Genomic DNA, 21,776 nt, shown 5'->3' with positions numbered 1-21,776 from the left:
AGTTTCGGGGTGCTATTTTTATAATAATTACTGAATGATTCCCTCGAAGCTGTGAAAGGAGAAAAGCATGTTTCGGGATGTGCATGTCTTCAGTCTCTACAGACAGCCTAGTGAGGGGACAGGTGCAGGCACCCGAGTATCAGCGGGAAGACCTTGGGAGGAGGATTTTATTTTTTTAAAAATCCTCATCTGAGGACAGGTTTGTTGATTTCCAGGGAGGGGGGAATATGGATGTGAGAAAGGAACATCGATTGGCGGCCCCTGCACGCACCCCCACAGGGGACGGAACCCGCAGCCTAGGAATGTGCTCCGGCCTGGGATGGAAACTGCAACCATCTGGTGTTCGGGACAACACTTCCACCAACTGAGCCAAGGCTATTACTGTGGTTCCTGTTGCCGTTATGTATTTTTATGGTTATCAGAAACGTGCCAGATTTAAGGCAGGGAGTCTGCCTTCAAGTTCACATGCTGCTACCTTCTAGCCAGGTCACACCCTTATTTCTGGTCTCTTCTCTTCTTACATGGGGGGAATCACATCTAACTGATAGAAGAAGTAAGCCTATGCTTGGTTCAAAAAAATAATCAGGATCTATTTTTTATAGGATTGTATGAGACTTGTTACAATCCTAGGAAAATAGATTCTAAAATGTTTTCTTTTTACCAATGTGACGGGCTGACTATCTTTCAGGAGGTGCAGTTAGCAGCTCTGCGCTCGGAGGCAGCCGGGGCAGGGTGCACCAACCTTCTTCCTCGGTTCTCGATTGGCTCTCCGACACCTGCGTCAGCACGCTCTGGGCATCGGGTGTTTTCTTAATGAACTGGCTGAGGTAATGCAGGCGGGCCTGAGAAGCCTGAGGAACAAACATTGTCAAGTAATAGTACAGGCAACATCTCAACAGTACAAAAGAAAAAAAGGGGGGAAAACCCACAGGAAAATGTGAATAAATAAGGCAGTTTGAATCAGGCCAGGTCCTATCAATTATCAAATAAACTCAAATCCTGGATCATCCATGTTTTTGACTGTTATTTCTGAGAACTTGAAGAAGTGGTCCTAAATTTAATGCACGTCGATCCAGTGTCTCCTGGGCCTTTTTCATCTGCCTCAGTCACCCTGAGTTGGGACATGAAACACATATAAATAATAATGTTTCGCTATGGCAATGACTCATTTAAAATACAGGGCAAGGGAGACGAGGTGTAGTGCACCAGTGTCTACTGCCAGGGAGAGCACACTCTGCTCATCTGTCTAAGGATGTTGGAAGTGCATGAAAGCGCGTACGAAGCAGTGCTGGGCTTTCTGGCTTGCGAGTGGCAAGGACAGACAGTGTGAGCCCAGGCTATGCAGAAGAATGAGATGACCCACAGACGGGTCGATAAGCAGTACCACTGTGTGCTTTGCTTTTGCAAGTCATCAGGGCATCATGAGGGTGACATTTCACATTGTGTCTAAATGTGGCCTTAACACGGAGTCAGTCAGTGACTGAGAAAGCTCCAGATACCATTTCTAGAGGAAAGACTGTGTGGTTTCACCCATGTGGCTCTTCCTTCCAGCCACACCTGGGAGTGGAAGGACAAGAACAACTTTTCCAGCTCAAGTGACCTTGATTGCGCGTCCCGGCTCAGCCATCTCCCAGGCTTGCTTCATGGCTCGGATCTCGTCTGCCCGTTCTGTATCTTTTTTGACTTCAAGAAAGTCTGCTTCATTGTATTCGGTGACCAACCTCAAAGACCAGTAGGGTTTATTTGGGTCTTCTTGTTGGGAGTGAACGGCGGACATCTGATAAAACAAAAAGCAACCTTTGGGTCAGAAGCTTTCCTCCTTTCCAAGGGGTTCAGATTTTATCCTGTGAGCCATACTTTCCCTCCCTATCAAGGAGTTACCCAGAAGAAATAAAAACATCTTTTCACAAAAATATCTGGATAAGAACATTCATATGTCCTTGTCCAAAATAGCAAAAAAAAAAAGGAGGAAATAATATAAATGTCTATCACTTGATAAACAAATTTTAATATGTCATATTATCGAATACTATAATACTTAACATTAAAAAGTAATCAAGTACTGATGCACACTACAGTGCAACTGAATTATACAGACGGTGTAGTAAGATAAAGTTGAACACAAAATGCTTCTTGTATGATTCATTTGTACGATGTTACAGAATAGGCAGAACTATCTCCTGGGGGCCAGGTGTGGGGAGGACAGAATCCAGTGTAAAGAGGTTTGAATGGATTTCTAAGCTTATGGGATTAGTCTGTAATCAATATCTTGATGGAGATGTGAGTTACGTGGTAAACGCATTTTTCAAAATGCATTCAATTATACATTTAATATTGTCGTTTCACTCTATGTAAAACGACTTAAAAACTGTAAACAAAAAAAAATTGTAAGTCACTGTTAGGCTAACAGCATCTCCTCAGAAAAATGAGGGCTGGAATATGTGATCATTTCCAAGTCTGGGTATTTTACTTGATACACATTCATTATGAAATTTAGCATTTTGATGTTTTATAAGGTCACTTTCATGGACCTCAGGCTGGGAGAACACTGACACAGGACTTGACAGTGTCCAGTAAGTAAGGCTCATCTGTGGCTGTCTGGTCGGGAGAGAGGCTTGAATCCAATGTGGTTCTTTGGCACTTTTGATAAGACCCAGATAAGGTCAATTACCTGTAATTATTCGTAATACAGGTGGGGCAGTGGGGGTGGCACTGAATAAATTTTTCATGTGCAGCTACGTTTTAAAGCTATCAAAAAGACCTCCTTGTTCTCTGCAATATTCCCTCAATGGTCTCATGAAAACTTAAATCCAAAATTGGAAATTCTTTTATTTCTTCCTTTTAAAACACAATACATAAGCTTTTGCCATCTTTTGTATAGCTGGACAAATGAGTTTATCAAAAACTCTCTTCTGGGATCACGTTTTGATCAGGGAGAAGAGCTCTAGGAAGGACTAAGGGAAGGCTACCTATCTTATGAGAATTTATGAATTGAGTTAAGCTTATTTGTTTTAAATTGCAATAGTTTACTTTTGTTAACAATAGGGCTATTTTCTCAATGAATTCAAATGACTTATCTTATAGCAGTGAATGAAAAACTAGAGCTATATTTTGGAAAGTTAACACACAGCATTATCCCAAAGTTTCAAGAGGAATAAGTGGTTGATGGGAACTTCACTGATGTTTCAGAACCACACAATGTGGAAGCAACCAAATTCTGATAGAAAACTATCTGACATGTTTTGAATGTAATCGTCCTTTGATAGACAAAATTCCATTTTTCCACATCTGTTTAGATGATATTACAGAAAAAGGTAGCATTTGGATTATAGAATGTAGCTAATGAAAACACAAGTAATGTAAATTTAAGAAGAAAGTAGCTTTTTCATATGAAATAAAATTAATGGTCACATAAATTCAGCATGATTATAATGACTAAAGCAAAAATACAAAGTATAATATGTTAGTTTTCAGTTTCCTATTTGGATCATATATTAATATATATCAAATCATCAAGCAATATAATACCAACATCTACTAACTAGCAAACTATTAAGATTACTAAAGCTTAGTTAATTATTAATGCCATAAACACCTAACTTCCATATGAAGTTGGGAGCCAAGAATATAATTCATGCTGTGCAAAATGGTTCAAGTGCTGGGTTTTCCTGGATTCCCCCAAATTCATGAGTATTCCAATGTTAACTGATGCTGAATCCCATAATTCCTTATTAGAGTTGGTGGATATTTTGAAAAGGCATTCATTTTTGAGATGATATGCTTACATTCATCAGAATTTTGAAAAGAATAGGAAACTGTCATACATATTGGGTTTTAGTTTTATCCAATCATCCATAATTTGAAGAATTGTTCTTTCTCCTGGCTTAATATATTTGCAAGTCTTTTCATTTTTTTCTTCATTTCTTTCTACATACTTCAACATTTCAACAGCAGCTGATCCAGCTTATCATCTCGAGTTTCATCTACAGATATGTTTTCAACGTCACGGGACTGAATCTGAAATAGTTATCAGTCTATTTCTGTATCTGTGGTAATGTTGATAACATTAGACAGTTCGGTTTGCAGGCTTGTGTATATTGTGGTGTTTCTTATGCTGCTCTTGCAACGTCGAATGCCGAGGAATACAATGCGCTCTAACGGGACATCTGGCCAAAGACATTTAAGTCATGTATTGCTAAGGCTGAGCAGTTATTCAGAAGCAATCTTGATCCTGGGGAAGATTGTTTCCCAAATGCAACCTCTGCAAAGTAGCCTGGTGCAGCAGATGTGACTCTAATGTCCTACCATGTTTCATTACCAGCAGCCTCTCACATGGTAAGAGCTGGTTCCAGGAAAGTGACCACAGTTCCTGTGCACAAAAGCTGTGGACATTACCCCTCTGTTCACCACAGTACTTACTGCAGCTACCCTAGGACTTACGAGATTTCTTCTGTTTTATTCATTGCTGTGTATGCCATTCTACCCTTCAGAGTATTTCCCCATGTGGGACTGCCATAAAAGGCGTGGCTCCAACTCACTTGGACTGTTCCAGTATGGCCTTCTGTGAAAATGTCTCAGATCCTGATTTTCTATGAAGTTCCTCATATGTCTCAAGAGCATGTGAAGCACTCCCAGCATGAAAGCTAATGTGGCACCCATGCTCACACCACAAATGCAATGAAAGAGCCGATGAACTGGTTTCTGAGTAAGTCAAGTCCCTTTTGCCATGACTGAAGAGCAACCACCCCCTGTTCCCACACCATCAATTGTTCAAATTAGGATTCCTCTCCGTCCCACTGGATTCACACAGCCAATTAAGGCCAAAGTCTCTCTAGCTGCTGTCTGAAGAGTGCCGTCCTTAATTTGTCTCATTCGTAGTAAGTATGGAATAATTCTTTCCTTGGCAGTCACTCCTTTTCCCCCAGGAAATTCAGAAAGATGAAAAGTCAGTTTTTCAAGCCCATTAATGCAGAGCTTGGAGTTAGTTGTTCTTAATGCTTGGACTAACGCCCACGTGCTGCCATCAGCACTCAGCCCTGCAATCTTCTCTGGTTAAGGAGATAAATGCTCCTTCTCCTCCGTGTTCCTGCCTTTGCTCGAAGCCTACTCAGCCTCATCGCCGCTTCCTGTTCTGTCTGGCTCTTCTGCCTGATTCATACTTTCATGTGGAGGAGAGGCCACCAACACAACCAGCTGCTGAAGCTTCTACACCTTCAGTGGGATGAGAGAGGTAGCAGTACTTTGTTTAACAGAAACGAGAACAGCCTCAGATGCTCCACCGGGACTTGCTGGCTTGTCTTTGGTACACGAAGAAGATTCTGGGCCCAACTTCGTATCAGTCAGGATGTCTGTATCAGCAGAACTGCATTTCCCTCCAGTGTTTTTCTGCTCCATTTCTCACTTGTTCTGGAAATGCGTGTATTCTTTTTTCCTATTGAGATATTTTATCCTCCCATGGGAAGTATGAATTAATATGATTTGGTAAAGTATAAAATGACGCCCCAAATGTTGTGGCTCAACTGTGTGTGTAATGACAAGAGGCTTCGTTTACCATATCTTCTTTGTCTATGATGTGACTCCTCTGTCTCGGAGAACTCTTTTCTTCCGATTTAACACCACATTGTTTCGGAGAGGTGATGGTCTGTTTAACTATTTTCTGTTTTAACAGCCACTATTTGATTTTAATATTTGGGAACCAGACTTAAGTTGAGCTAAACAGGAGGTCATTTTATTCTGATTGCCAAAAAAGCCTGTGAAACAAAAGTCCCAGTGCTTTTAAAATAGGACATGAATGCTCACTTTCTGAGTCTCGTGGGAGCAGAAGGGCTAAGTTTCAAATTTCCAGCGTGTAAACCAAAAAGTTGCCTGGAGAGTTCCAATGCTACTTCAAGTTCATGCTTCAATTTGGGTCTATTTGCATATCGCTCATATGAAATCCTCTTTGTAGACGGATGTGACTTGTAATCCAATGATGCTTAGGTGAGCTCAGGAAAAGCAGCTGCTTGCTTCTCTGCTTCTCCAAAAGACTTTCGAGTTAAGGGAAGCAGGTTGCCACCCCTTCGGCGGCAGTGGTGACTTGCCTGTCCCCAGCACCGGCGTGGACTGTGGGTGACCTGCATCCACTAGGCTCCCGACACCAACACACGAGCAGTAGCCTCAGAGCACCCCCCTGCAGATCCTCCTGCCCCCCTGTGGAAATCAGAGTTACTCTTCAGTGTTGCCAAGGGTAGACTCCAACAGCTAAGAAATTAAATGTTGGGAATGCAAGTGGACAGGTTTTCCTATTACTGGAGTCTGGGGCAACTGAGTTATCACCTCCTCATTTGTTCGTTTTTCTTTAGTGTCTGTTTTACTAGTGGTACCAACACCCTATTCAGTTAATGCAGCTAAAAACCTGGGAGAGAGCCTTTACTCCTCACTCCTTATCATCCACTTTGGATTAATAACTACATATACCTTTTGTTTCCTAAAGAACTATTTGTCCTCGTCTTCCTTTCTTTTGACCTGGACTTGGTACAGCTATACTCTCTTACCTGGGCTACTGCAGTACCTTTTAGAATGGTTGCCCCATCTCTGTTCTTTTCCCATTTACATTCATACCCTGACAAGTCACCGAGGTATCTGCAATGCAAATCTGATCATGGCAGTACACTTCTAAGACCCCTGACCTCCCAGCCCTGCTTAGCTTAAAGCAGTGATCACAAATGATGGAAAGAAATCTTCCTCATAGGTAATTTTTTTTTAGTTCAGTATTTTCAAATAATTTGAATTTTAACAGCTTTATGCCTGTGCTTGCACTCCTCAAATTTGCCACCCACACCTTTTTCTTTACCCCTCATCATTATAATTATCTAACTGGCCTGGAAGGGATTTGGATTCAGGATCCCTGGGATGTACATGGAGTCCCAGCTTTTAATGAAGCATAAAAGCTCCCCTCCACCCGATACTTACCCCATCCAGCCTCATATCCCATGCTTTAAGGATTAAAAAAGACCAACAGATAATTGTGTCGAATATTGCCTCAGCATGCCCTTGTTCATTGACTCAGTTCAAGACTCTGCTCCTCTAGGAAGAAGCCAGAATAGGTACCTATTCTTTCTACCAGTGCACACTCAACCTCTGACATTAAAACCACTTACCTCCAGCCTCCTCCACTGCACCGTGATCTGTTTTGAGAGTAGGATCTGTGTAATATGAATATTAGAAACTCAAATCCCCCAAACAGTATCTTTCATGTTAAAAGTTAAATTAATGCTTTCTGACACTAAATTCGGGAAGGCTGCTTGCAGAGAGATGGGCAAGTAGGGGCCCAAGGAACCTAAATGCATTAAGTGGCTCCAGTAAGAAGGAGTTCTACACCCACCTGGGGCTCAAAGCGAGGTGCTTGTTTGTCTTTGGCTGACCTTTCTTTCTCAGAAGACTTTTCTTTGCCTTTCCTCACCGTCTTGGATGTTCCTGCAGATTTTGGCCCCTCACTAACAGTGTGGGAATCTGGGCTTCCCGAGGAAATGGACTCCTCATGCTTCTCTCCATGAGCTAGAGAGACATAGGATGGAAACCAGTGAGTCATGTAACAATAAAATTACATCATGAAGGTACAAGGGGGGGGCAATTCAAGAAAAAGGAGTTAGTCTAAGGCATTCAGATTTTCCCGTATTTTTTTAAACAAGCCAACAAATTGATCTTTTTATAAAAACCTGTGATTCTTCTTTGCAAAATTGGGAAATAATTTACATACCATAAACTCACCATTGGCGTGTATAAACCATTGGGTTCTGGAATATTCATATGACTATGCAACCATCATTGCTATCTAATTAGTTTTGAATGTGGATGTTTTCAGTTCATTTTGTTGCCTAGTTGCCTGGTCTAGTATCTTCAGAACAATATCGAATTGATTCCTCTAAGCTTTAGTATTTATTATTGCCTGTTGGGAACTGCCCTGACTGGTATCAGAAGCTCAAAACCCCGCCTAGGCTAAGGCTAAGGGAACGCCCTTGGAACCGTAAGCCAGCAAGGAGACAAAAGCTTATCTCCCTGGCAGGAATGCTGCTTATGCTGCTTTATTCATAACTGAACCCCAAAAAGCCTGGTCGTTTAGCCAAAGACGGGTAAGATTCCCCACGGGGGGAATGACCTAAGACAGGCACAATCACTTTGGGAGGCCCCCCAAAAGAAGGATTTGGGGGCTGCAGCACAAGGTGGTGATGGACCCTCGCTCCTCGGCTTTGACATAGCCTGAGTTCTCATCGTCTGGGAGAAAATCTCATCTCTTGGTTGCCTTAGTTCCCTTGCTCCACCTAAGCCTGAAACAATGACAGGGTGGTGCAGCTCTGTGCTGAAAAGGGCGGATTCCCCGGGTGATCAGGCCTAAGAAAGAATATGTAAATTACTGTGAAACCTCCTTTGTTTAGAATGCTCTCAGTTGAATGAGAGGGGTCCAAGGAGGAAGTTAGTTTGTTCCTCAAAGTCTTACAGCTCTTTGGCCCCGACTCAATAGATGGGAAGATTTCCTTGTTTTCTATGGTTCCTTACTTCCCCCTAATGAGTACTGTACTTTACCTGAATTATTATGCAAAATGAGCTCAATAAAAGCAGGTATGGACTGTAAATCGGCGCACTCCCCACTAGGGGGGGTGGCCATTTCGTTCCTACTTCTCCACAGAAACTAGTTTGTCTCTGTGCATGTGTTTTTTCTCGCGTGTTTTTCGGCGAGCCATCCGCAGCGTTCAGTGGTCACTGCTGGCCAGTGACCCACACGCAACAATTGCCTTTGATCTGTTTGCTTTGAGCTAGTTCCTTCCTCCTTTTCTACTTTTCTAATTTTTTTAAGGTGGAAGCTTAAATTACGGATTTGAGATCATTCTTCTTTTTAAATATAGGCATTTATAGCAAAAAAAAATCTCTCAGCACTGGTGTGGATTGCATTTCATAAGTTCTGGTATTTTTTTAAATTCATCTCTAAGTATTTTTAAATTGTTCTTATGGTACACGATATTTCATCATGCGGATACAAGTTATTACTGTGTGTGTGTGTGTGTGTGTATGTGCGTGTGTATGTGTGTGTGTGTTTAAATTTCAGCTTCAAGGGCTTTCTTTAGTATTTCTCATTAGGCAGGATTGCTAGTGACAATTTTTCATTACGAGTCCTCCAGAGGCCATAATATCATTATATACTTCAATTTAAATTCCTAGTTTTATCTAATATAATGCTGAACTCATAGTATGTTCTCATTATCAGATAGTTTAACTGTTGTATCTAAAGCTTTGTAGGGAATCTGCATGTGTCAAGAGCATATATATTAGCAAGATGTAAGACTAGATATGCTACTGATTCAAGAATTATGAAAAATGTCCCTGGCCGGGTGGCTCAGTTCCACGGCCTCAGTGCATCCTGACCAGGGATCCAGCCCACAGCCTTCTGGTGTGTGGGACAGCGCTCTAACCAGCTGAGCCACCGGCCAGGGCTGTATGGGTTCTTTATATATTTGGATCCTGACTTTTCCTTAGGTATATCATTCACAGACATTTTCTCCCATTTCATGAGTTGCTTTTTCATTTCACTGGTGGTTTCCTTTGCTGTGCAAAAGCTTTTTAGTTCGATGTCCTCTCACTTGCTTATTTTTGCTTTTCCTTTTGGTGTCACATCCAAAAAATGATGAAATAATGAGCTTAGCCCCAAGGTCTTCTTCCAGGGGTTTTCTGGCTTCTGGTCGTATGAGAACATCTTTAATCCATTTTGACTTGGTAATATTTAAATAATTACATGATACATTTATGATTCAATGTTTATATAAAATACTAAGTATACGAACGATATTCCGGGTGACTTACCTTTGATATCACTTTTCTCCAAGTCTTTCAGTGCTTGGACAAACATCTGTTGGCTTTCCGTGAGGGGCCAGCTGTTATACAACACCAGACACTGTATAATGTACTTGTAAACCTGGGAAATAGAGTGCAGTGATTCAGTAAGACCAATACGAATAAACATAGTATTTGCCTAAGAATGTATTATTTTAGGCATATAATAAGTGCATATTTGTTCTGGATCATACAATCATAATTTAATGAGATATTATCAGACGCTCTCTAAAATTCTCTAACAGCACAGTCTATAAAAGTTGATCCTCACATCCTCACCAAACCCGGCATGAGATATACTGGTATTCATAGTTCTTACATCCATATTTATAAATAAAGTTTATATATTTTACTTTTGTTACTTTTATCACTTTTGAATTTGAATTAATCTCTGAGAAAACATATGCAAGTTTGTATTCTTCTGTTTTCTAGAGCAATTTACCTTTGAAAGTCTGTCAGAGTTAGCATGTAAAGGTAGCTGCTATGGCTTTTTTGGAAAGGTAAGATTTTGATGATCAGTTCAGCTTTCTCTTCTTTATTGTTATTATTACTATTACTACTATTATTACTATTATCTTCTATTTCCCAGTGAAGCAAATTCATCATTGCTCCCTTTTTCCTAGAAATGCATCACAGTGTTTTAAAGTTTGAAATTCGCCAGCATAGAGTTGTATATGATACTTTAATTGTTTTAAAGAGCCTGTTGTTTCAAGCTGTTCCTCCAGCCTGCTTGTTTTGTTCTGTGTTTGACGTGCTTGTATTTTACGTCTTAGTTGGTCCTGTAAGAAGCATGGTTACTTTATCATTCTTTTTAAAATTGGGATTTATTAATATTTAAAAGTTTCATCTCTACATTATTAACATTTTTCTTTTTCTTTGAGTTAATCTTTTGTTCTTCTAATTTTTGTTTCCATAGCATAGTTCATTTTTTTATCATTTGTGCTTTCTGATGACTTAATTTTTTAAAAGTCAACATTCCATGGATTGTTATCCTACATGTGACTTAAAAATTCGAATTTGAAGTTTTTTTATTGTTTTGAGTTCTTTGTATTTCATAAATTATTTTCTGTTCCTTTTAACTAAAAATTTATTTAGCATATTTCATTATGTGTCTACTTTTATGAGATTTTAAGTTGTTTACTAATTTCTATATGATTGTATTTGGTTCTGATCTATACAACATAGTCTGTTTTTTATTTGAGGCTTCCTGTCTGTGCCATGAGAGGAATATTTCTTCTTTGTTAGGTAAAACATTTATATAAATACCTAAAGGATTAAGCATAAACATTCCTAAATTTTTCAAATCCTAGCAACCATATGTATTTTGTTTCTCACCTTAATCTATCAGTTCTGACAGCTGTGTGTTAAAATCTTCAAGTATTTTATTTATTTATTTATTTATTTATTTATATTGTTGTTCAATTACAGTTGTCTGCATTTTCCCCTAACTCCTCTCCCCAACCCCAGCCAAATCCCCCTCCCCACCTTGTTTCCACCTCCCCCCTTGTTTTTGTCCACGTGTCCTTTATAGTAGTTCCTGAAAACCCTTCCCTCCATTATCCCCTCCCTCCTCCCCTTTGCTTACTGTCAGATTGTTCTTCCTTTCAGTGTCTCTGGTTATATTTTGCTCGTTTTTTTTTCTTTTGTTGATTAGGTTCCAGTTAAAGGTGAGATCATATGGTATTTGTCTTTCACCACCTGGCTTATTTCACTTAGCATAATGCTCTCCAGTTGCATCCATGCTGTAGCAAAGGGTAGGAGCTCCTTCTTTCTCTCTGCTGCACAGAATTCCATCATGTAAATGTACCACAGTTTTTTGATCCACTCATTTACTAATGGGCACTTAGGGTGCTTCCAGAACTTGGCTATTGTAAATTGTGCTGCTATGAACATCGGAGTGCATAGGTTCTTTTGATTGGTGTTTCAGGATTCTTAGGATATAGTCCCAGCAGTGGAATTGCTGGGTCAAAAGGCAGTTCCATTTTTAGTTTTCTGAGGAATTCCATACTGTTCTCTACTGTGGCTGTGCCAGTCTGCATTCCCACCAACAGTATATTAGGGTTCCCTTTTCTCCACAACCTCTCCAACACTTATTTGTTGATTTATTTATTTGGCCATTCTCACCAGTGTGAAGTGGTATCTCAATGTGGTTTTAATTGGCACCCCTTTGATGGCTAGTGATGCTGGGCATCCTTCCATATGTCTCTGGGCCCTCTGTATATCCTCCTTGGAGATGTGTCTACTTAGGTCCTTTGCCCATTTTTTAATTGAATTATTTGTCTTCTTGGTATGGAGTCTGAGAGTTCTTTATATATTTTGGAGGTCAAAACCTTGTCTGAAGTATCATCGGCAAGTATGTTTTCCCATATAGTTGGTTCTCTTTTCATTATAATGCTGCTTTCTTTAGCCATGCAGAAGCATTTTAATTTGATGAGGTCCTATTTGTTTATTCTTTCCTTTATGTCCCTTGCTTTAGGGGACATATCAGTGAAGATGTTGCTTCATGGAATGTCTGAGATTTTCCTGCTGCCAATGCTTTCCTCTAGAACTTTTATGTTTTCACAACTAATTTTTAACTGATTAATTTTTCTCTGTAGTTTTAATAGTTTTTGCTTTTTATTCATTGATTCTTGACAGTTAGATGCTTATATGTTTATTAGGAACATATTTACTTGTTTCATTCTTCATTTTATTTTTATGTAATATCTCATGAGTTCTATGTATTGAGATATTAAAATATTACCATAGCTCTCTGTTTTGGTTCAACTTTAAATTTTCTGTGGATCTTAATTTTATATAACTTTGAAATTCTATTTTTAGCTGATTGAAAATACATTTGTATTTATTGTATTCCTGTCAGATTAGGATTCATTTCTGGCATTTTATTTTCTTAATTTCTTATTTATTTTTCAATAAGAAAATTAAGGTCCTCTTTACTTCTGTGGCTTTAAAGTACATGCATGTTTTATTCACCTAACTTAAGCTATACAAATAAGTTTTTATTAATATGTGGCCCTTTTCAAAGTTATGTGTCATTTAACATAAGAAAATCACCTATGTAATGTAAGATAATTACATTTACATTACAGAATGAGTGTACAGATTGAGTTTGCCACATATCTTAAAATTTTTGGAATAGAAAAACTGTTTAATAATGTCCAGTTCCTCAATTCTGGTTATGTGTTGAATGTGCTGCTTATACAGAGAAGTATACAGGGGTGGGCAAAGTAGGTTTACAGTTGCTAGTGCGGTAAAAGACATGCAGGCTGTGATTATTACAATAGCTTGTTAACTCAATTTTTGTGTACTCACAACTGCCCACCCCCGTATGTTGGCAATTTTTAGGAAGAGAATTTATGTGAGATCTTTAGAAGTAGTAGCATTAAATAATCCTTTTAAAATGTAAATATACCTGCAGAGGTGTGCTAGTATTTTCTTCTATAGTGGCAGGGGTAGTTTCCTCTTCCAAAATTAGCTGACCACTGTCTACTAGTGCACTTCCAGGTCTGCCCTTATTGGATTTCTGACTTCCCTGGACGGATTTCTTCTTGGTGAATGACTCCTGCTCTTTCTTGGTTGGAGCATGAATTGAAAGTATTTGCTTGCTGGCTGTACAGGAAAATATATACTTAAGTTAAAATGTGTGAAATGCGTAGTCATTACTGATGGGGTTATTTAGTTATATACCATCAGAAGACACTCAAAAGGACAAGTCAATTAGTTTTGTTTTAATGAGATAAAAAACAACACCACTGGCTTCTTGGTGATATTCTGGTTTTAAAGAAACTTATAATGGTAGTATTTTAATATTTAAAAATTGTTATGCAAATATATCCAGAAGAAATTTTGAAAGGTTAAAAGAATCCTGCAGATTCATTTAAAATACTAGATAAAACTGTCAGTTTTAAGTATAAATATATATAGTAAAAATAAAAAATAACCATGGAAATTATTAGAAAGCTAATTAAAACCAAGAAAAATTTATCTCCTGAAAACATCAGACTTAGTTTTGAAATCAAATCTAATAAACTTTAAAAAACCAAATGACTTCTATAGCATTTAAATGGCTTCCAAATTACAAAGTTTCCAAGTTAACTTCAAGAAATTGTCATAATTCTAGCCCTGGCTGGTGTAGCTCAGTGGATTGAACGCGGGCTGGGAACCAAAGTGTCCCAGGTTCAATTCCCAGCCAGGGTACATGCCTGGGTTGCAGGCCATAACCCCCAGCAACCGCACATTGATGTTTCTCTTTCTCTTTCTCTCTCTCTCTCTCTCTCCCCCCATCCCTTCCCTCTCTAAAAATAAATAAATAAAATCTTAAAAAAAAAAAAGAAATTGTCATAATTCTAACTAGAGAAGCTGTAAAGAGTGGTGTTTGGTGCACACACAGGGAAAAAAAATAGAGACCCATCCATCCCACAAATTATACAAAATAGTATATTCTAATCATTGGAATATATTGAAACATTATAAATTGATATGTTTTACCCCGGGAATGATTTCAAATTAAAATTAATGTATAAAATTTCAAATTTCTAATTTATAGAAATTTGAAAATTTCTATAAACCACAATAAGTAATTAAGAAAATTCTAAACCCATTACATATTAAAATTCTTAGCTACCACAACTTTTTTTCTTAAATTTTACAAAGGGCAGTTATTAGACATGAACAGCAAACATAATACAAAATTGTACATGCTTTAAGCCTTCCAATGTAAGAAAAGGAAGTATATCAACATCACTCTTATGTTCCTGGTGTAGGAGTCCCATCCAGTGCCACAAACAAGCAAAAATTATAGTTCTAAGAAGAAACACCAAACATCAGAATAGGTAAAATCCCAGTTTTGTTTAAAATGTAAATACAAAAATGGAAAATAGAGGAATAAAAGGTAAAATATTAACAGTACTTTTTCTGAGTAGCATGGTTTAAAGGGAATTCATGTTCTCTTGTTTATAATTTTCTATTTTTCCAAATGTTCTACCTTGGGCAATTGTCATTTTTATAGTTGGAACCAAGTTACTAGCATAACAGAATATATCTCGCAGTATTTCTGTTATCCATAACTTCAGAAATAATTTTATCTCATTAATTAATTGCTCCTGACTATTACATTGAAAGTAATAACACCAAAGTTTTGTTAATTTTAATAGAGTATTTTCTAAAAAAATAATAACTTGGAAATTAAAAAATAAAACATCCTTTCAAGATAATACAAATATCCTTTTCATTCAGAAATGTAAGAAGTTCCACATAATAAGAAAGTTTTTGAAGTACAACTATAAAAATCTATTGATCTCATGTGACACAAACATAGTAGTTTTTAAAATGTTTTACTATAATATCAAGCTTTACAGATTTAACTGTGTACTTGCTATCTTAGCTTAAAGAAAACATTTTGAAAATCAGTTACATGAACATAAATATCTACTTATAAATCTAAATAACCCATTTTAAAAAGTCATACTTACACTGGGAGCTCAGAGCTTTTTCATTCCCCAAGAAGAAAAAGGCTGGGATCAGAGCCTGCCCCTTCCCAGTGGCGCTCACAGCGATTTCCTCATTTTCTAGGACCTGCAGCTTGACGAACACATCGGGCTTGGATGTGCGCACCTGAATGGTAACAGGATGTTGCAGTGCGGCTTTAACTGAATACCTGTAAAGAAAAACGCTCAAGTTTACATGCAAGTATATTGGCCTTCCCCAAAATTAATGAAGGAAACTATAATTTGCTGATGTCATAATCTAAAAGTAAAACCACTCTGTCAAGTCAACTAAAACCTTGGAAATATTAGTGCTATCGCACACTTTGGCAAAATTCCCAATAAGCTGTGGTAAAATGAAAGGATATAGGACATTTATTATCATTCAGTGTCAAACAGAAAATGTAACTTTTTGTTTAGATATGATAAGCACTCACTTAGAAAACTTGACCAACCTGCAAACTACTACCAAGCATACCTGCCCATTACATTCTGCCCTCTTGCAGACAGGTGGACAAAGACCACAACCAGCAAACACAGTATCCCTCGAAGCTTTACTGTTGAAAATGTTCTCTGTGGTTCGCAAAATACAGAGAAATCCAAAGCGCTACCCATGCCTGCACTGTCAGCCTTTACCGCACCGGGTGGGAAGCTCTTGCAAAAAAACTGGAACAAATAGTCAAACTCCATCCCAAATCCTCGCTTAATGCAATTAAATATATTTTTTTGTTTTGGGTTTCCCCCCCTAATTTTTGTTGAATCTTTGTTCAGGCAGTGTCATTTGGATGTTTTCATGGGCCTGCCATATGTCACACCTAGAAATAAATAAATCTTCTCCCTACGGCCCAGCCTGCAAATGGGGTCCTCTCCCTTTTGTCTGAATACAGGACACTTATTGTTCGACAGTTTCCCAAGTCAATTCCCAGGAGTCCCAGTAAACCTAGTTGGTCATTTCTACTGCCTGAATATTTTAAAATCCTTTCTCTTCTATATAGGTCCTTGTCACTAACTGTTATGGGTTTAAATTGTATCAAAAAAAACCCTCAAAAACTTACATTGGAATCCTAATCCTCAGTACCTCATAATGTCATCTTTTTATTGGATGCAATGAAGTTTTTTTCAATTCATGCTTTGCAGACATAAGGCTTCAACACAAGTCTATTAATGCTGTTTTTCTTAAAATCTTTCCAAGTGTCTCATGGCCTCTACGGTAAAGTATAAATCTCTCACCTTATGAAACCTTTGGGAAAGGTATCTGCCAACCTCTCCAGCCTTACCCCTTGCCACAACACTTCGGCGAACAAAATTAACGTCTTTAGTTCCTTGAGAAGGTCGTTTGCTTTTTCATTTATGAACCTGCACAGATGCTAGTCAGCCAGTTCCCTCCTCAGCTCCCCCTGCTCAGCTTGACGGCTTTAGGCCCAACTTCTCTGTGTAACTTAGACATCGGGTTAAATGTCACCTCTGAGCTTGTTCGTGACCGTGCTGAGGCACAGAATGGTTTCCTGTCACAGTGGTTAAAATACTCTGTCGCGGTGGTTACTTTCTGTCCCTGCTATGTTTCCTTGCTTCTTTTTCTTGTTTTCTTTCCAATGAAAAATATGTAGATTTTTACAAAAAGCAGCCAGATGAAGGAGAACCCTCCACCCCTCAGATTGCCCTTGTTTTGTGCTTTTCTTCAGGATTTTCTCAAAGCTTTTACCTACATGTACAATATTTAAATAAACATGAACATAAGTAAACATTCTGAGGCTATACTGTCTATATAGTTCTAAGATTTAATTGTACGGCTGATTATTTTTATGATAAAAGTGTATTATATTACATTTTATTACATTCTAATGTATGGTTACATTTTATTACATTTTTGCGATAAAATGTATTATGTTAAATTTTATCACATTTTTATAATAAAAATAATCAGCCATAATATTAAGTTATGAACTATATACACAGTATATCCCAGAATGTTTACTTATGTTTGATCCCCTAAACAATAAGTACCAAGGATTAACTCCTTTAAAGCATTCATACTTCATATATAATACTTCCCAGAATGAATATATTGTAAGTAATCTTTAGATCAAACACCAGCAGCATAAATGTTAAATTCTGCTGTTTGTAAACCTCAAAATAATTATTTTTGATCATGGGAACTGGATGGAGAGCTGCTCCAACGCCTCTAATTCCCACCGAACCTCCGCCAGCGCAGGAGAGGCCTCAGCGGGCGGCACCAGGTGCTCCTGCGCCCTCCAGCTCGCACGGGGCTCGAAGCCAGGTCACAGCACCAAGAACACCTTTTAAAAAGTGTTTTCTAAAACCTACCACTTGACTGTGTTCCTTGGAGTAAATGAAAGATATTTTACAGATTAAAAAATTTATACCCTGGCTGGCGTAGCTCAGTGGATTGAGCGCGGGCTGGGAACTAAAGTGTCCCAGGTTCGGTTCCCAGTTAGGGTACATTCCTGGGTTGCAGGCCATAACCCCCAGCAACGGCACATTGATGTTTCTCTCCCTCTCTCTCTCTCTCTCTCTCTCTCTCTCTCTCCCCCTTCCCTCTCTAAAAATAAATAAATAAAATCTTTAAAAAAAATTTATTATGGTTTTAAAGGAAAAAGTTTAAGAGCATAATAAAATGAATTACAGGAAAAATCAGCTGGACTACAATAGATTATTATTCATTTATTTTGTCAAAAGACTTTGATTTTCTTTTTGAAAATTAATTTCCCAATATGTATGAAGTTTTTAAGGAACATTATTTCTTTCATATAATAAAACCTTAGATAATCAGGAATTTAATATTTATAGTAAAATATACCATCACATCTCTATTAATACTACAGAAAAAATAAAAATGTGTAACAATGAGGAATAACCAATAACCAAGTAAATTATTGTATAGCGATATGAAGGATTACTAAACACTCATAAAAGAACATTTTAATGTCATTGGAAAATATTCATACTGTAATACCAAGTAAAAAGGTCAGTTTAGAAAACTTTAATTATGTTATGATTTTAATAATGTTAAAGTGAGACTAGAAAAAGAACACTATAAGGAACTTCAACAGAATACTAATAATGATTGTTTCTAGGTTATTTGATTATGGGTTACTTTTATCTCTTTAGTAATATATTTATATACTTTCCAAATTGTCTGTGTAGAATGACATGTATTGACAAGAGATAAGTAGCCTAAGAACTCATTCATTAGGAGGCACTGTACTAGTTCCTATACTGATGAGACATGATTTCTGACTTCAGTATATATTCATTCTCACAGAGGTTGTTGTGGCATTAACTAGCTAAAATTTGATAGGTCATATTTTCAGGAAGACAAAAGGGCTATGAGAAACGACCAGAGGCAACTAATTATATTTGGAAGTTTAAGCACAGATGATTTTCAGCTGTCAGTTTTTGACAGCTGAAAATCATCATTAACAGCGATGAATCTTGCCAGGTGGAGAAATGAAGACAGGCTAGGCCAGGGCGAGAGGAGAGGCACGGGCAAAGGGAGCTCACACAGCAGAAACTTCAGGAGTTGGTGCTTGGTTCCACCCAGAGAGGGCACCTTGTGCTTGGTGCCTGGGGAAGGGTGTTAAATATCATACACCATGCGGTTTGGATCTTATTCTTAAGTCAATGCTGAAGGTTTTAAAGAAGGAAATCACATTTTAAAATGTGTGTTGGAAAGGTAAGTCCTCTAGTAGAGAAAGGGAGAAAGAGAGAGTAAAAAGGGGGAATACAATGGAGTCATGAATTCCAGAGAGAGGCATTTCTACAGACAAAACATAATGAGGCTCCGAATCAGTGGACAGACATTGAGAATAGACAGGAGGGCATAGACTTAAGAGGCAAGTCTGAAGAGGAATCAAAAGGACTCCTTTTTTTTTTTTTTTAAGTAATAAGAAGGTGGAGTCCATACTGAGGCTTTTCATGGTAAGGATTTAGATAAGCATGGAAAGAAGTTTAGTTGGCAGATAAGGAGAAACCCACTAGTAAAAGAAGCAGCAGAACAAGGAGGAAGTACTGAGAAGACTGTTATGCAGGATGCTTAATAAAAGTCAAATGATACTAAGATAGTATCCATCACCATTATATGCAACCACAGGAGTTTGATATCTTGTATAACATCTGTATAGTCAAACTACTATATAAATTGTTTCCAAGAGAGTTTAAAAACTGAAATTCCAAATGACTCAGGATTTCGCTACAAAATTTATTTTTAATGATATTAATAAGTAAAAATGCAATAAAAATAATATTTTAAAAAGAACTATTCCCCCTTCTCTCTTTATTTATACCTGAATAAAATTTTCTTGTCATTGGGTATATAGTAATCTCTGATTTCTTTCATAGCAAAGGCATTGCTTGGAAAATCTCGAGAGAGGCTTGGGAGTGGATTATAAGAACCGATGAGACGCAGTTTCCATCGTGAGGATGATACATATGAGTCACCAGTATATGCTTCAGCCACAAATGTGTATCCTTTCTATAAGAAAACAGAGTTACATGGAACTTAGTTACATTGTCGCTAGTCTCCTCAATGTACAACGCAAGGTTTTTCGGTACTAACGCACTTTATTACCTTGATATACATCAAGATCTCAAGACCTTTTGATAAACATCAAACCACTAGCATTATTTTTTGTAACCACTCTTAGAAAGAGCCATCTTACAAGTTTTCAGAGAAAAAGAAGAACTCAACAGTTGGATGTGTGAGGTCCCCTAGCTCTAAGAGAGCTTGATAGCTTCCTACTTGATATTCTTGTCTTCTCAGAATAATCTTTCTAAATACGAGATGAGAAAAGCAGAAAAGTGTATAACAATGTGTTTCCTTTGGGATGACAATTAGCAGGTAAAGCTATCGAATCACAGCAGATCTGGTTCCACAAGAAACTCAGTTGGGAGTCTGGAGATGAACTCCTTACATTGGAGAAAAGAAGCAGTTAAGGAACCAGGAAGGTGATAACATCACAGTGGGTTATAACTTGGTTCAACATAATTGGCCATCTGGCCGAAGAGGAGGTGAAGCAAGAGATGATAATGAGATAAAAGGAGCATAATCTCATAATGAGACACAAGAGCTCAAAGCAATTCTGAGTTTATAATTCCAGATACTTCTAATAAGAAAGAAAAAGATAAATTTGTATTCCAGTTACTATCAGATGTGAGGAAGCTCTCGGATGTGTTAAGATTTCCAGAAATGAAATACACAAGACAAAATTAATTTACAACATGGCAATAAATTTCTGGGAATATTAACTAGAATTCTAATACTCACAATGAGATGAGAATTGCAATACTAATAAAGACTTTTTGATATGCTTAGGGTAAGGAAAAAAAGAAGATAAATTATGTATATGAAAGTATTTTTATCTGCAAATTATAATGCATAGATCTATTGCTACTTGCATACTAATGCATTAAAGATGCAAAAGAGAATCACACAACTTGTGTTTGTCTAGACTCAGAGAATAATTTTGAGAGGGAAAAGAAGAGTTACAAGTTGGTAGAATAGCTATCAGTAAGTGAAAATCTAAAGTTAAACCAGTGATGGGATCCTAAGAGAGACCTGGCTTGTTTCAAATGGTTTTAAGTCGTGTGCTTTTGAGTAAAAAGCACAACATAACAGAGTACTGCATACCAAGAAACTTCATAAATGGGTATTCTGAGTCACAGCTTTTGAAATATTATGAAAAAATGCAACAAACAATTTTGAACAAAACTGTTTAACCCTCTTTTTTAAAGTTTAGAATATTATACTTTTTACACAAAACAAATTAATATCACGAGGGACAGTAGTTCTGTGGGCATACATTGAAGAATGTTGACCTAATGTAAAAACAAACACCTTGCAGGTGCCAAATGCTAACCAATCACGAGCTACAAAACAGTGGAATAATGATCCTCCTCACACTTAGGTGGGTCAAATTTTTCTTTAGAGGCTGCATTCAGTAGTGGGAACCACAGTACGGAAGGAACATAGGTCATCTGGTGAAATACTCAGAGATCAAGAATCACTAAGAAAGGAAGGCTGTTCTGTGAAAGGGACCATGGAAGCTTTTCTTCTACTCATTCTCCTCCCTATTCTCTATTTTTTTTTTCTAAATTAGCTAAAAACGAGAAGACAGAAGAGATGAGTTATTAAAGAGAGGAAGGGGCTATGTTTTGCAATCCTGAACTGGCAATTTAAAAGTTATAGTTAAATGGAATAGAACGTTGACTGATAATGCATCTATTAGAGCTACCCCCCAGATTCACGCTTAGTCTCAGAAGAGGGGTCTTCACTGGCATTAATGAACAAAACCCAACCCAAACCAAATCCAAACAGCCAAAGTATGCTAGATGTAAATACGTATGAGATTCTCTTTTGGTTCAACTCAAACTGTCCCTACCAAATTAAGTGTCAATGGCTAATATTAATGT

At 37.7% G+C, this 21,776-nt stretch overlaps 1 protein-coding gene across 4 annotated transcripts in view; it reads right to left on the bottom strand.

Annotated features, from left to right (window-relative positions):
- ADGB (androglobin) overlaps positions 1-21,776 on the bottom strand; it is a 121,445-nt gene that overhangs the window by 12,908 nt on the left and 86,761 nt on the right. For all 4 annotated transcript variants that reach the window (XM_036024854.1, XM_036024856.1, XM_036024855.1 and 1 more), the window contains exons 26-32: positions 19,652-19,839; positions 15,336-15,520; positions 13,277-13,473; positions 9,835-9,946; positions 7,364-7,536; positions 1,601-1,777; positions 743-851 (exon numbers count right to left, since the gene is read on the bottom strand). In XM_036024854.1, coding sequence (XP_035880747.1) covers positions 743-851; positions 1,601-1,777; positions 7,364-7,536; positions 9,835-9,946; positions 13,277-13,473; positions 15,336-15,520; positions 19,652-19,839 — 1,141 coding nt within the window. The remainder of the gene's footprint in view (positions 1-742; positions 852-1,600; positions 1,778-7,363; positions 7,537-9,834; positions 9,947-13,276; positions 13,474-15,335; positions 15,521-19,651; positions 19,840-21,776) is intronic.

The sequence above is a fragment of the Phyllostomus discolor genome, chromosome 4 (genome assembly GCF_004126475.2).
Source record: "Phyllostomus discolor isolate MPI-MPIP mPhyDis1 chromosome 4, mPhyDis1.pri.v3, whole genome shotgun sequence".
Classification (NCBI taxonomy): domain Eukaryota; kingdom Metazoa; phylum Chordata; class Mammalia; order Chiroptera; family Phyllostomidae; genus Phyllostomus; species Phyllostomus discolor.
The sequence above is the reverse complement of the archived record's forward strand: the minus strand, read 5'-3'. Positions and strand labels throughout refer to the sequence as shown.